This window comes from Scyliorhinus torazame, chromosome 19 (assembly GCF_047496885.1).
Source record: "Scyliorhinus torazame isolate Kashiwa2021f chromosome 19, sScyTor2.1, whole genome shotgun sequence".
NCBI classification, from domain to species: domain Eukaryota; kingdom Metazoa; phylum Chordata; class Chondrichthyes; order Carcharhiniformes; family Scyliorhinidae; genus Scyliorhinus; species Scyliorhinus torazame.
In genome coordinates, this window is record NC_092725.1 from 45,293,078 (window position 1) to 45,308,046 (window position 14,969).

The 14,969-nt window shown below is 48.1% G+C and overlaps 1 protein-coding gene across 2 annotated transcripts in view; it reads left to right on the forward strand.

Annotated features, from left to right (window-relative positions):
* LOC140396110 (tetraspanin-33) overlaps positions 1-14,969 on the forward strand; it is a 102,479-nt gene that overhangs the window by 42,672 nt on the left and 44,838 nt on the right. For both annotated transcript variants that reach the window (XM_072484226.1, XM_072484227.1), the window contains 2 exons: positions 9,267-9,341; positions 10,108-10,203. In XM_072484226.1, coding sequence (XP_072340327.1) covers positions 9,267-9,341; positions 10,108-10,203 — 171 coding nt within the window. The remainder of the gene's footprint in view (positions 1-9,266; positions 9,342-10,107; positions 10,204-14,969) is intronic.

The following is a 14,969-nucleotide window of genomic DNA, read 5'->3' on the forward strand; positions in this document are numbered from 1 at the left end:
AACCCTCCCCAACAGCGTTAGCAAAAGCACCCCCTAGGACATTGGTTCTGGTCCTGCCCAGGTGTGGACCGTCCAATTTCGGCGGCGTGAGAGCAGCTGGTTAGTCAATTTCAGCGGGAGCATTGCGGAAGGAGGTTGCTGGGAGGGGCAGGCCAGTCGATTTCGGCGGCGTGAGAGCAGCTGGTTAGTCAATTTCAGCGGGAGCATTGCGGAAGGAGGTTGCTGGGAGTTTTTTAGGCGGGATCAGGAAGTCGACCCGCGGACGTCTGGGAAGACCCTCACCAATAAATTCTGGTGGAGAGGAAACCCGAGACACTACACGTGTAGTGTCTCCCACCCGCCCTCCTCCTCTAACCTAATAATAAAACCCATTGGTCTGAGGTAAGTACCATATTTTTATTATATTATTATTATTTTTTATAAAAATTTAATTTAGTTGTTAGCCAGATCTTGGTAGAAAGTTAGAGGAATGGCAGGGAAGGGAGTGCAATGTTCCTCCTGCAGGATGTTTGAGGTGAGGGATGCAGTTAGTGTCCCTGCTGATTTTACCTGCAGGAAGTGCTGCCATCTCCAGCTCCTCCAAGACCGAGTTAGGGAACTGGAGCTGGAGTTGGAAGAACTTCGGATCATTCGGGAGGCAGAAGGGGTCATAGATAGCAGCTTCAGGGAATTAGTTACACCAAAGATTGGAGATAGGTGGGTAACTGTAAGAGGGACTGGGAAAAAACAGTCAGTGCAGGGATCCCCTGCGGTCGTTCCCCTGAGAAACAAGTATACCGCTTTGGATACTTGTGGGGGGGACGACTTACCAGGGGTAAGCCATGGGGTACGGGCCTCTGGCACGGAGTCTGTCCCTGTTGCTCAGAAGGGAAGGGGGGAGAGGAGCAGAGCATTAGTAATTGGGGACTCTATAGTCAGGGGCACAGATAGGAGATTTTGTGGGTGCGTGAGAGACTCACGTTTGGTATGTTGCCTCCCAGGTGCAAGGGTACGTGATGTCTCGGATCGTGTTTTCCGGGTCCTTAGGGGGGAGGGGGAGCAGCCCCAAGTCGTGGTCCACATTGGCACCAACGACATAGGTAGGAAAGGGGACAAGGATGTCAGGCAGGCTTTCAGGGAGCTAGGATGGAAGCTCAGAACTAGAACAAACAGGGTTGTTATCTCTGGGTTGTTGCCCGTGCCACGTGATAGTGAGATGAGGAATAGGGAGAGAGAGCATTTAAACACGTGGCTACAGGGATGGTGCAGGCGGGAGGGTTTCAGATTTTTGGATAACTGGGGCTCTTTCTGGGGAAGGTGGGACCTCTACAGACAGGATGGTCTACATCTGAACCTGAGGGGCACAAATATCCTGGGGGGGAGATTTGTTAGTGCTCTTTGGGGGGGTTTAAACTAATGCAGCAGGGGCATGGGAACCTGGATTGTAGTTTTAGGGTAAGGGAGAATGAGAGTATAGAGGTCAGGAGCACAGATTTGACGTCGCAGGAGGGGGCCAGCGTTCAGGTAGGTGGTTTGAAGTGTGTCTACTTCAATGCCAGCAGTATACGAAACAAGGTAGGGGAACTGGCAGCGTGGGTTGGTACCTGGGACTTCGATGTTGTGGCCATTTTGGAGACATGGATAGAGCAGGGACAGGAATGGATGTTGCAGGTTCCGGGGTTTAGGTGTTTTAGTAAGCTCAGAGAAGGAGGCAAAAGAGGGGGAGGTGTGGCGCTGCTAGTCAAGAGCAGTATTACGGTGGCGGAGAGGATGCTAGATGGGGACTCTTCTTCCGAGGTAGTATTGGCTGAAGTTAGAAACAGGAAAGGAGAGGTCACCCTGTTGGGAGTTTTTTATAGGCCTCCTAATAGTTCTAGGGATGTAGAGGAAAGGATGGCGAAGGTGATTCTGGATATGAGCGAAAGTAACAGGGTAGTTATTATGGGAGACTTTAACTTTCCAAATATTGACTGGAAAATATATAGTTTGAGTACAATAGATGGGTCGTTTTTTGTACAGTGTGTGCAGGAGGGTTTCCTGAAACAATATGTTGACAGCCCAACAAGAGGCGAGGCCACGTTGGATTTGGTTTTGGGTAATGAACCAGGCCAGGTGTTGGATTTGGAGGTAGGAGAGCACTTTGGGGACAGTGACCACAATTCGGTGACGTTTACGTTAATGATGGAAAGGGATAAGTATACACCGCAGGGCAAGAGTTATAGCTGGGGGAAGGGCAATTATGATGCCATTAGACGTGACTTGGGGGGGATAAGGTGGAGAAGTAGGCTGCAAGTGTTGGGCACACTGGATAAGTGGGGCTTGTTCAAGGATCAGCTACTGCGTGTTCTTGATAAGTATGTACCGGTCAGACAGGGAGGAAGGCGTCGAGCGAGGGAACCGTGGTTTACCAAGGAAGTGGAATCTCTTGTTAAGAGGAAGAAGGAGGCCTATGTGAAGATGAAGTGTGAAGTTTCGGTTGGGGCGATGGATAGTTACAAGGTAGCGAGGAAGGATCTAAAGAGAGAGCTAAGACGAGCAAGGAGGGGACATGAGAAGTATTTGGCAGGAAGGATCAAGGAAAACCCAAAAGCTTTCTATAGGTATGTCAGGAATAAGCGAATGACTAGGGAAAGAGTAGGACCAGTCAAGGACAGGGATGGGAAATTGTGTGTGGAGTCTGAAGAGATAGGCGAGATACTAAATGAATATTTTTCGTCAGTATTCACTCAGGAAAAAGATAATGTTGTGGAGGAGAATGCTGAGCCCCAGGCTAATAGAATAGATGGCATTGAGGTACGTAGGGAAGAGGTGTTGGCAATTCTGGACAGGCTGAAAATAGATAAGTCCCCGGGACCTGATGGGATTTATCCTAGGATTCTATGGGAGGCCAGGGAAGAGATTGCTGGACCTTTGGCTTTGATTTTTATGTCATCATTGGCTACAGGAATAGTGCCAGAGGACTGGAGGACAGCAAATGTGGTCCCTTTGTTCAAAAAGGGGAGCAGAGACAACCCCGGCAACTATAGACCGGTGAGCCTCACGTCTGTAGTGGGTAAAGTCTTGGAGGGGATTATAAGGGACAAGATTTATAATCATCTAGATAGGAATAATATGATCAGGGATAGTCAGCATGGCTTTGTGAAGGGTAGGTCATGCCTCACAAACCTTATTGAGTTCTTTGAGAAGGTGACTGAACAGGTAGACGAGGGTAGAGCAGTTGATGTGGTGTATATGGATTTCAGCAAAGCGTTTGATAAGGTTCCCCACGGTAGGATATTGCAAAAATACGGAGGCTGGGGATTGAGGGTGATTTAGAGATGTGGATCAGAAATTGGCTAGCTGAAAGAAGACAGAGGGTGGTGGTTGATGGGAAATGTTCAGAATGGAGTACAGTCACAAGTGGAGTACCACAAGGATCTGTTCTGGGGCCGTTGCTGTTTGTCATTTTTATCAATGACCTAGAGGAAGGCGCAGAAGGGTGGGTGAGTAAATTTGCAGACGATACTAAAGTCGGTGGTGTTGTCGATAGTGTGGAAGGATGTAGCAGGTTACAGAGGGATATAGATAAGCTGCAGAGCTGGGCTGAGAGGTGGCAAATGGAGTTTAATGTAGAGAAGTGTGAGGTGATTCACTTTGGAAGGAATAACAGGAATGCGGAATATTTGGCTAATGGTAAAGTTCTTGAAAGTGTGGCTGAGCAGAGGGATCTAGGTGTCCATGTACATAGATCCCTGAAAGTTGCCACCCAGGTTGATAGGGTTGTGAAGAAGGCCTATGGAGTGTTGGCCTTTATTGGTAGAGGCATTGAGTTCCGGAGTTGGGAGGTCATGTTGCAGCTGTACAGAACTCTGGTCCGGCCGCATTTGGAGTATTGCGTACAGTTCTGGTCACCGCATTATAGGAAGGACGTGGAGGCTTTGGAGCGGGTGCAGAGGAGATTTACCAGGATGTTGTCTGGTATGGAGGGAAAATCTTATGAGGAAAGGCTGACGGACTTGAGGTTGTTTTCGTTGGAGAGAAGAAGGTTAAGAGGAGACTTAATAGAGGCATACAAAATGATCAGGGGGTTGGATAGGGTGGACAGTGAGAGCCTTCTCCCGCGGATGGATATGGCTGGCACGAGGGGACATAACTTTAAACTGAGGGGTAATAGATATAGGACAGAGGTCAGAGGTAGGTTCTTTACGCAAAGAGTAGTGAGGCCGTGGAATGCCCTACCTGCTACAGTAGTGAACTCGCCAACATTGAGGGCATTTAAAAGTTTATTGGATAAACATATGGATGATAATGGCATAGTGTAGGTTAGATGGCTTTTGTTTCGGTGCAACATCGTGGGCCGAAGGGCCTGTACTGCGCTGTATTGTTCTATGTTCTATGTTCTAATTTGTAGCAGTCCCACCTGCCCCAGAACCGGTCCCAATGTCCCAAAAATCTGAACCCCTCCCTCCTGCATCATCTCTCAAGCCACGCATTCATCCTGCCTATTCTGTCATTGCTACTCTGACTACCACGCGGCACTGGTAGCAATCCTGAGATTGCTACCTCTGAGGTCCAACTTTTTAACTTGGCTCCTAACTCCCTAAATTCTGCTTGTAGGACCTCATCCTGTTTTTTACCTATATCATTGGTGCCTATATGCACCACGACAACTGGCTGTTCACCCTCCCCTTCAGAATGTTCTGCAGCCGATCTGAGACATCCCAGAGCCGTTCACCTGGGAGGCAACATACCATTCGGGAGTCTCGTTTTCGAGCACAGAACCGCCTATCTACTCCCCTCACAATTGAATCCCCTATGACTATAGCCCTGCCAGTCTTTTTCCCGCCCTTCTGTACAGCAGAGCCAGCCAAACATTATACCTGTTTTGGAGGGAGATGACCGCAGGGGACACCTGCACTGCCTTCCTGCTTTATCCCTGCCTTTTGGTCACCCATTCCCTTTCTCCCTCAACAATCCTAATCTGTGGTGTGATCAATTCGCTAAACGTGCTATCCACAACCTCCTTCAGCATCGCGGATGCTCCAAAGTGAGTCCATCCGCAGCTCTAGAGCCGTCATGCGGTCTAACAAGAGCTGCAGCTGGACACACTTCCCGCACGTGAAGGAGCCAGGGACATCAGCCACGTCCCTGAGCTCCCACATTGAGCAAGAGGAGCATAACACGGGTCTGAGATCTCCTGCCATTTTTAATCTGAAGCTTAATTTAGTCCAACTATAATATTAAATAATAGATCAATGAAAAAGGAAAAAAAAAGAAAAATTGTTCCCAATCACACAATAAAAAACAAAATAGAAATAGAAAAACCCTACCTCATCAAAACACCTCAGGGAAAAGGAAAACTACTTACCAGTCACTGGCCAATCATTTGCCTGCTGGCTGTGACGTCTCGGTTCAACTTCCTTCTACTTCTACCTGCCCTCGAGTCTCCCTCTTGATCTTTATTCGGCTGGGATCCTTACAGTGATTGTTATTTTCCACCTAATCTCCTGTACTGTAAGGGTGTAGGATTTTTGCAATTCAACAGGGATTTCTTATCCCAAGCTCAGATCCAGCTGTGACCATCGATGTATGACTCAGGTTATCCTGTGTAGGTTCATCCACTCATGTGAAGGTGGTAGCTGTCTGTCTAGTTCTGTACCCAGTGCTTCCTGTCCCTTCCCACCCTGTCAGGATGTGTTCAGCAGCAACATCTGAATCAACCAACCAGTCCCTTCAAATGAGTTCAGAGAGATTCATATGGTGCGACTCAATTAATTTGGAACAAAGTCCCTGAGCGAGCGCGTTTTGCCGCATGTTTCCCAGCACTCGCAGCACCGAGAAACACATGGCTATACAACGCAGCTTACATTGTATAAGGAGCCTCAGTGGGGAATGCGCGGCCGAGCCGCACCTAGCCCCGTTTTGTTCACTGAGCTGCTCCGTTGCCTGGAACTCTCCAGTGCAGCGAGAGATTGGGACACCATTTTGAAATGGCCTCCCAATCTCCAAAGCCCCCAACGCAACTTCCAATCCCCCTACCCCAAACGTACTATGGGAGGGTCCCTGGCCCGCACGCACCCCCCCTCCCCTCTCCTGCCCAACACCCACGCAGGGCTTCCCCAGCCTGATCATGCACGTGCAAAAAATGCCAACTTGGCATTGCCAACCTGGCAGTACCACAGGGTGCCCAGATGACACCAGAAGTTCCAGAGCACCACCCTGCCCAAAGGGCATGCCGCTTGGTGCCTCTGATCTCCTGGGAGACCTCCACAAGTGCCTTTTCATCGGGGACCAGTACCAAATGGCGCTCGCACAAGGTCTCTGGGGCAAAGGGTATAGATCCCAAAGCCACAGGTACCTCGGGAAGCTAGCTGTCTCACGTTAATATACAGATTAACCAAAAAGTGATCCAGCCCACAATGGGCGGGATTTACATCGCAACGTCTCACGAGATCGTATTAGATCTCGCAAGGCGTTGTGAGCTGGGTAGAACCCGGGAGCGGAGTCTTCTGCCTTCTATTGGCCATGCTGCACCGTAGCGAGCTGACTTTCAAATGCAGCACGTTCATAGAGTCACAGAGTCATTTATGACACACAAGACTGTTTGGCCTATTGAGTCTATGTCAGCTCCCTGCTGAGCAATCCATGAACCATAGTCCTTGCATAAACAGCGAATGAGATAACTTTTTCTTTGTTTACCTTACTTAAACCTTGTCCACCTCTATCAAATCTCCCCTCAATCTCCTTTGCTCCAGGGAGATCAATCACAGCTTCTCCAACCCAACCTTGCCACTAAAATCCCTCCTCCCTGGAACCACTCTGGTAAATCTCCTCTGCTCTCTCTCAAGGACACTTATATCCTTCCGAAAGTGTAGTGACCAGAACTGAACACAATGCTCTAGTTGGGGCCTAACCAGAGCATTATTAAGGTTCCGCCTACCTTCCCTGCTTTTGTACTCAATGCCTCTATTTGGGAAACCCAAGATCCCAGTCACGATTCTTACCACTCTCCCGGTGTGTCCTGCCACCTTCAATGTCAGATACTCATGCACCCCCAGGTCTCTCTGTATTTGGACACTCTTTAGAGCCTTATCATTAAATCTACACTGCCTCTTCCTTTTCCTTCTGCCAAGATTCCTCACATCACACTTCTCTTTATTAAATTCCATCTGACAATTGTACAACAATGTCATGTTGCAAGCAACTTTCCCAAATTTGGTGTCATCAGCAAATTTTGAAATATTACTCTGTATTCCAAGATCCAAGTCAATTATATATAGCAAAAAAAAACGATGGTCCCATCACTACCCTTTGGAGAATGCCACTGTCGACCACCCTCCAGTCTGAAAAAAACACCATCTACCACAGCTCACTGCTTTCTGTCCTTAAGCTAAATTTGTAACCAATTGCACACTGGTCCTTCTATTCCATAGGCCCTAATTTTGTTAATTTTTGTGGCACTTTGTCAAATTCTTTCTTAATATCCATATGGACAACATCCTTCATCATGCTTCCCTGTTACTTCATCAAAACATTCAGTTAGATTAATCAAGCACTTAATTAAGCACTTTGCTACTTACAACTCTGTACTAGCTCTCCTCAATTAACTCAAACCTCTCCAAGTGCTTCCTGTTAATTTTGCCTGACTGAATTTTCTAAATCTTTGCCTACCTTTGATGTTGGATTAACTGGCATGTGGCTACTAGGACTGTCCTTACACCCTCTCCTTAATAAGGGTGTCACATTTGCCACTCTCCAACCTTCTGGAACCCATCCTGTATCTCAGGAAGATTAAGGAAAGCCCTTACACTATCTCCATTTCCTTTAGCAACCTGGAATGAAAACCATCTGGACCAGATGAGGTATCTACCCTAAAGGTAGTCAGCCTTTCAGGTATCTTCTCCTTTCAATTTTAACACTCCATTGCTTCCATATTTCCTGTTCCACTGATATTTTGTCAGATTCCTCTAATAGGTTAAAATGCTTTGGGTTTGAAGTCATTGGCAGTGGGAAGCATATGGATCCAGGAAGTATTTGTGAATGCACTGACCTCCTGGAATCCATCAAGTCCTTGGCGGAATTTTCAATTTTTTTTTCAAAGTGTTGTTTCAGGTGGGTAAAGCAGAGGGCAGCTGGCTGGCTGCCTTGTCGGGTTTTGCCGCTGTGCAAAAATAAAATGGAAGGGGCGGGTCCCACAAGGTCATGCTGGCGGAGCAGGCACTGATTGAGCCTGCCCCACCAGCAACTTAGGTTTTAGAAAGATGACTGCCTGGGCAGTGCCAGGGGGCAATGTTGGGGGCAGTGCCAAGGGAAGTGCCCGGACAGTGCCAGAGTGCTCCACAGAATGACCTTTTCCCCCCTGGAGGCTGTGCTCACCTGTGCACCTCCAGCGAGTTTTGTTTACCAGGTAAACATCATGGGGGACCTGTCATGATTAACGTCATCATGGCTTCACACTGACATGAATAGTCAGTCTAACATTGGGGGACAATCAGGCATAAGTACCATTTAGCTCTAAATCGACGTCCCAACTTTCAAAATCAGGTCCCTGTTACATCATTAGTTGGGGGGCGGGGAGGGGGGGGGGAAACAATCAAGTGGGGAACTCCCACTGGCGTAAAGAGCCATTTTGGGTTTCTTGCTCATTCTCTGCCCCCCCCACCATTCCCCCCCCACCCCCAAGGGACGTGGGTGGAAAAATATGCCTCCCCTACTTATCTCGAGAAAATCTCCGGGTTTCTCGACTCTCAGGAAACTCAACTGACAGAAGTATGAAAACGGTCGCCGGATCATCATATCTAAAAGTTGCAAGCCAACACTTTGGTTCAGGCTGGACTCCCGCCTGTAGTGATATCATAATTGTGTTGTAACTCACCGAGGAGTCTCATTAGTATATAAGTGAATGTTAGAGTCAGGTGACCTCAGACTGACTAGGGAGCTGGGCGAGAGATCGTGGCTTGTGCTGTTATTCATCTGCTGTTTTGTATATATTGACCCACAGTTAATGTTTATAGCTTTAGCTGCAAGTGTCTTCCAGAGATGGTAATCAGTCTCAGAATGAATTTTACAAATAACTAGAATTGACTGGAGGCACAGGAAAGGTATCCCATTGTTCCTTGGAGACCCCCCTGCAGCTGTTCCTGACAGTGGCTAATGGGGCATTCATCAGCCATCTTCAGTGTGTTGTGTCTATTTTGAAAAATATACAACTCATGTCCAATATTTCCATATATTACTTCCAGGTTTTTCTCTATCATTGTAACATTAGTCGGCACTACATAAACTGAGATTTGTGTATTTATTTGCAGTTTATGTGGGCCCTCCTGCTCATCCTGTTGCTTCAAGTAACAGCTGCCATACTTGGTTTCATATTCACTGAAAAGGTAAAATTAATATTCATTTATTTTTGTCTTTCTTTATGCACATATTCCCCAGCTGGTCAAAGTGAGTGATGTTATAATCATAGAATCCCTACAGTGCAGAGGGAGGCCATTCGGCCCATCGAGTCGGCACCAACCCACCAAAAGAACACCCTACCTGGGCCCACATCCCCGCTCTAATCCAATCTAATCTTTAGAGGCAATTTATCATGGCCAATCCACCTAACAAGCACATCTTTGGACTGCGGGCGGAAGCCGGAGCACCCGGAGGAAACCCACGCAGACACGGGGAGAACGTGCAAACTCCACACAGTGACCCCAAGACTGGATTTGAAACAAGGTCCGTGGCGCTGTGAGGCAGCGCGCTAACTACTTTGCCACTGTGCCGTCCTTAGTGCAGAGGAATAGAAGAATCTGGGGTGAAGGTGCATGAGCAATGTTCAGCTTAGCACCCACATGTCATGTGGAGAGCCAACCTATCGAGCTCTGCTGGAGTTCCTGCAATTTACATTGCTTTGGGGAACGGGAATGGGACTAACTGGCATGAACTGACCTCTGACAATTCTCTGGACGCTGCCAGGTGCTCGGAAAGTTGAAGTCTTGGCATGTTGCAACATTCAGGAACAGGGATATTAGTCCCTCCAATGCCACTGGCAGTTCTCCAATGAGGGTGGAACCATTTGGCCTTCCTTCCTGTCTGTCAGACTTCAGGGATATTGTAGGGTACAAAACCTCCCGCTGGTTCTAAATGAAATTTCATTCATTTAAGGTTGAAAGGAAGAGTGTGGCGTTATTCAAGAAAGGGATAATCAGATACAGGGATGACCTTGACCTGCAAAATCTGATTGATTACATCCAGAAAAAGGTATTGATTCTTCTGTATCAGCCAGCAAGCTCTGGCTATAATCTACAGTTCAATGATTGATTTTCATAGAACATAGAGTGCAGAAGGAGGCTATTCAGCCCAGTGAGTCTGCACCGACCCACTTAAGCCCTCACCCACCCTATCCCCGTAACCCAATAACCCCTTCTAACCTTTTTGGACACTAAGAGCAATTTTGCATGGCCAATCCACCTAACCTGCATGTCTTTGGACTGTGGGAGGAAACCGGAGCACCCGGAGGAAATCCACGCAGACACGGGGAGAACGTGCAGACTCCGCACAGACAGTGACCCAGCGGGGAATCGAACCTGGGACCCTGGCGCTGTAAAGCCACGTGTGCTACCGTGTTGCTCACTTAAACCATTTCAATCTGATACTAACTCATGATGCCACGTAGTTATGTTTAAGCCATTTTAATGAGTCACTTGTCTTCGCTTCCCTTCCCACTTCTACTTTCAATTATTTAAATGAACTTCTCAATCTCAAATAAAATTCAAACATAATGGCCGGGATTCTCCACTCTCGTCCATGGGAACATCTGGCGTTCCATCCAAAACTCCATTCACTACTAGCAACTCCGGAAAATCCCAGTCACATGGGATGGAAGGGTTTGGCCAATGGGTGGAATTTTGCAGCTCTGCGACGGTGGGGTGGGGCCAGAAAATGCGACGACCATTCAAAGGTTCATTGACTTCGGTAGGATTGGAAAATCCTGCCTGCTGGAAGGACTGAGATTCAGCCCCAAATTATTTTTGGTGGTATTCAACAGGGACTTTTTCCTTTCGTATCTAGTTGGATGGATTGATGTTATTTGATTCCCTGAGTACTCCAGCCAGACAATTTTGACAAGTTTTTTGGAAATTAAATTCAAAGCAGGGATAATGGGTAGTTACTCAAATTGGCGGAATGTGACTAGTGGTGTTCCATCGGGATCTGTGTAAAGGCCTCAATTGTTTACATTATTCATTAACGACTTGGATAACAACATAGAAAGTCATACATCTAAATTTGCTGACGACACAAAGTTAGGTGGCACTGTCAGCAGTGTAGATGACAGCATAGAATTACAAAGGGATATTGATAGACAAATGGGCAAACTGTGGCAGATGGATTTCAATGTAAGCAAATGTGAGGTATCCATTTTGGACCAAAAAAGGTTAGACCAGGCTATTTTCTAGATGGTATGAAGCTAAATTCTGTGGATGGTGTTCAGGTAGATAGATCTTTAAAATGCCACGAACAAGTGCAGAAAGTAATCACGCAGGTGAAGGGAATGCTCGCCTTTATATCTAGAGGACTGGAGTATAAGGGATGCATAAATTATGCTGCAGCTTTACAAAACCCTGGTTAGACCCCACTTGGAGAACTGTGAGCAGTTCTGGGCACCCCACCTTAGGAAAGCTATTTTGGCTTTACAGCGAGTGCATCATAGGTTTACAAAAATGATACCTGGATTACAGGGCTTATGAGGAGAGATTATACAAATTAGACCTGTTTTCTCTAGAATTTAGAAAGTTAAGGGGTGATCTGATCAAAGTCTTCAAGACATTAAAAGGAAATGACAGGGTAGATAAAGATAAACTGTTTCCTCTGGTTGGAGATTTTAGAACTGGGGAGCACAGTCTAAAACTTAGGGCCTGACCATGCACGAGATTTGTTAGGAAGAACATCTTCACTTAAAGGGTGGTAAAGGTTTGGAACTCGGATAGATAAGTTTTTTTTTGTGCATGGTGTCATGATATCCAGGTAAAACATCATTGCATACTGATGGACAGATCAACGGACCAATCAACACACACACACCACGACAGCCAATCACAGGGAAGAGCATACACAGTACAAAACAGCCTTACCCGTAATACTTCTTGCATTAAAACATATGCACTTCAGGCCACCAGACCCGCTGTGTTCAGCAACTTCTCCCTGTCTGCTCTGCCTCAGAGCCCCACTGTCCCTATTCCCTAGTTCTCCCTCAATGCTCTCACCTTCTGACCTATTGCTCCCGTGCCCACCCCCCTGCCATATTAGTTTAAACCCTCCCGTGTGACACTAGCAAACCTCGCGGCCAGGATATTTATGCCTCTCCAGTTTAGATGCAACCCGTCCTTCTTATACAGGTCACACCTGCCCCGGAAGAGCTCCCAGTGGTCCAGATAACGGAAACCCTCCCTCCTACACCAGCTGTTTAGCCACGTGTTTAGCTGCTCTATCTTCCTATTTCTAGCCTCACTGGCACGTGGCACACGGAGTAATCCCGAGATTACAACCCTAGAGGTCCTGTCTTTTAACTTTCTGCCTAGCTCCCTGAACTCCTGCTGCAGGACCTCATGCCCCTTCCTGCCTATGTCGTTAGTACCAATATGTACAACGACCTCTGCCTGTTTGCCCTCCTCCTTCAGGATGCCCTCTACCCGTTCGGAGACATCCTGGACCCTGGCACCAAGGAGGCAACATACCATCCTGGAGTCTCTTTCACGTCCACAGAAGCACCTATCTGTGCCCCTGACTATAGAGTCCCGTATTTCTATTGCTCTTCTGCGCTTTGACCCTCCCTTCTGAACATCAGAGCCAGCCGTGGTGCCACTGCTCTGGCTGCTGCTGTTTTCCCCTGATAGGCTATCCCCCCCGACAGTATCCAAAGGGGTTTACCTGTTCGAGAGGGGGACAACCACAGGGGATTCCTGCACTGACTACCTGCCCTTTCTGGTGGTCACCCATTTCTCTGCCTGCACCTTGGGTGTGACCACATTTATAAAACTGCGATCTATGACGCTTTCCACCACCTGCATGCTCCTAAGTGCATCCAATTGCTGCTCCAACCGAACCATGCGGTCTGTGAGGAGCTCCAGTTGGGTGCACTTTCTGCAGATGAAGCCATCTGGGACGCTGGAAGCCTCCCGGACCTGCCACATCTCACAGTCAGAGCACTGCACCCCTCTAACTGACATAGCATCAATTAATTAAAATTAAAAGTTTAAAAAAAATGTTTTAATATATATATTTTTAAAAAGTTACTGTTAACTATCTGTCTCCTAGCACTAGATTTCTAATATAAATGCGAAAGCTAAATGTAGTACTCTCCGATCTCTGGCTTAGATACCCCTCTAAATTATAATTAAGTAATTATGTTTAATTAGTTACCAATGCTTAATTTTTTTAAATTTAGTGTAGATTCCCAACCAGCCACTCAGGTCACAGCTTTTCTGTTTCCCCCCGACACACACAATTTGAAAAAGGTATAAAAGTAAAAATGAGTAAAAATCACTTACTTACCTTCTTACCTTCTGAGTGTCTTAGATGTTCTCAGGTTCTCTCCCTGACAGAGACTGCTCCTCCTCCTCCGAGCCACGACGGAGATATGCAAATTTCCCTTGTAACACCAATCAGCAGCTCCGCTCTACTGCCCTCTGATGGAATGGGATCCCGCTGCCAGGAACATCTTTTGGGTGCTCGGACAAATGGAAAGAAAACAGCGTCTTACCGTATCCGGGTGCATAAAACTTTCCGTGTTCCTAGAGTTGATCAGGCATGGCGTCTCGTACCCGTTGACCAGCACCGTTGTTGGTGCCGTTTGGAGCGAGCGGGGCCAGGACTGGTCCAGGGTCACCGAAGCCAGTCATGGTTGCTGCATCGGGGCGTTTTCTTCAGACCCCGTGGAGCCATCAATGCTGGGATCCTTGGCTATCAGCCAAGATGGCGGCGTCAATGGATCCCACGTGGCCGGGGGGTCACAAGATGGCGGCGCCCACGGGCCGCACATGGATCATTGGTGGGGTTGAGTCTGTTGTCCCCATTCTCCCACGGAGATAGCGGCGACCCCCTGGGACTGGCACACCGCTGAGTAGTGCCCCTTTTTGCCGCAGCTTTTAGAGATGGCTGAGCGGGCTGGCAGCATTGCCAGGGGTGTTTCGTCTGCCCGCAAAAATAGCAGCAGGGCCCACCCGGATGGTCTGGCGCTCTGGCCGCGCAGGCTTGCGGGGGGGTTGCCGGGGAGTCGGTCGCAACGGGGGTCCACGGAGCCCAAGGGACTGTCGCGCGGTCAGGGCCGTAGGCGCGGGCATTTTGTGAGGCCACGTAGAGGGAGGCCGCAAGGGCCCGTGCCTCTGTGAGTCCTAACGAGTCTCTCTCTAGCAGTCTCTGGCGAATTTGAGAAGAAGTCATACCTGCCACAAACGCATCCCTGATTAGGATGTTCGTTTGCGCTCACCGACGGGCAGTTGCAGTTGCTTCCCAATAACAATAGCACGCTGTAGAACTCGTCCAGCTATTCTCCGTGGATTTGCCGTCTCGTCGCGAGTTGGTGGCGTGCGTAGACCTGGTTTATGGGCCGAATGTAGACTCCTTTCAGCATGGTGAGCGCCATCAGGAAATCCTCCGCATCTTCGATGAGCATATAGATCTCCGGGCTCACCCTGGAATGCAGGACCTACACTTTCTGGTCTTCCGTGGTCTGGCCAGGGGCCGTTCGAAGGTAACCTTCGAAGCATGCTAGCCAGTGTTTAAACATGGCCGCCGAGTTTGCTTCATGGGGGCTGATTCGCAGACACTCCGGGGCGATCCGGAGCTCCATAGTCTTTTTAAGTTTGCTTAGTAAATTGTAGCACAATCAATTACTCACGAGTCAAGAAGTGATGAAGTCAATCGAGACTTTATTAGGCAAGACTTGTTCCCCAGCAGCTCAGTTACAGAATGCGGCTGCTGGGAGAACCCGGGCTCTTATACTCCGCCTTACTGGGTGGAGTCAGCAG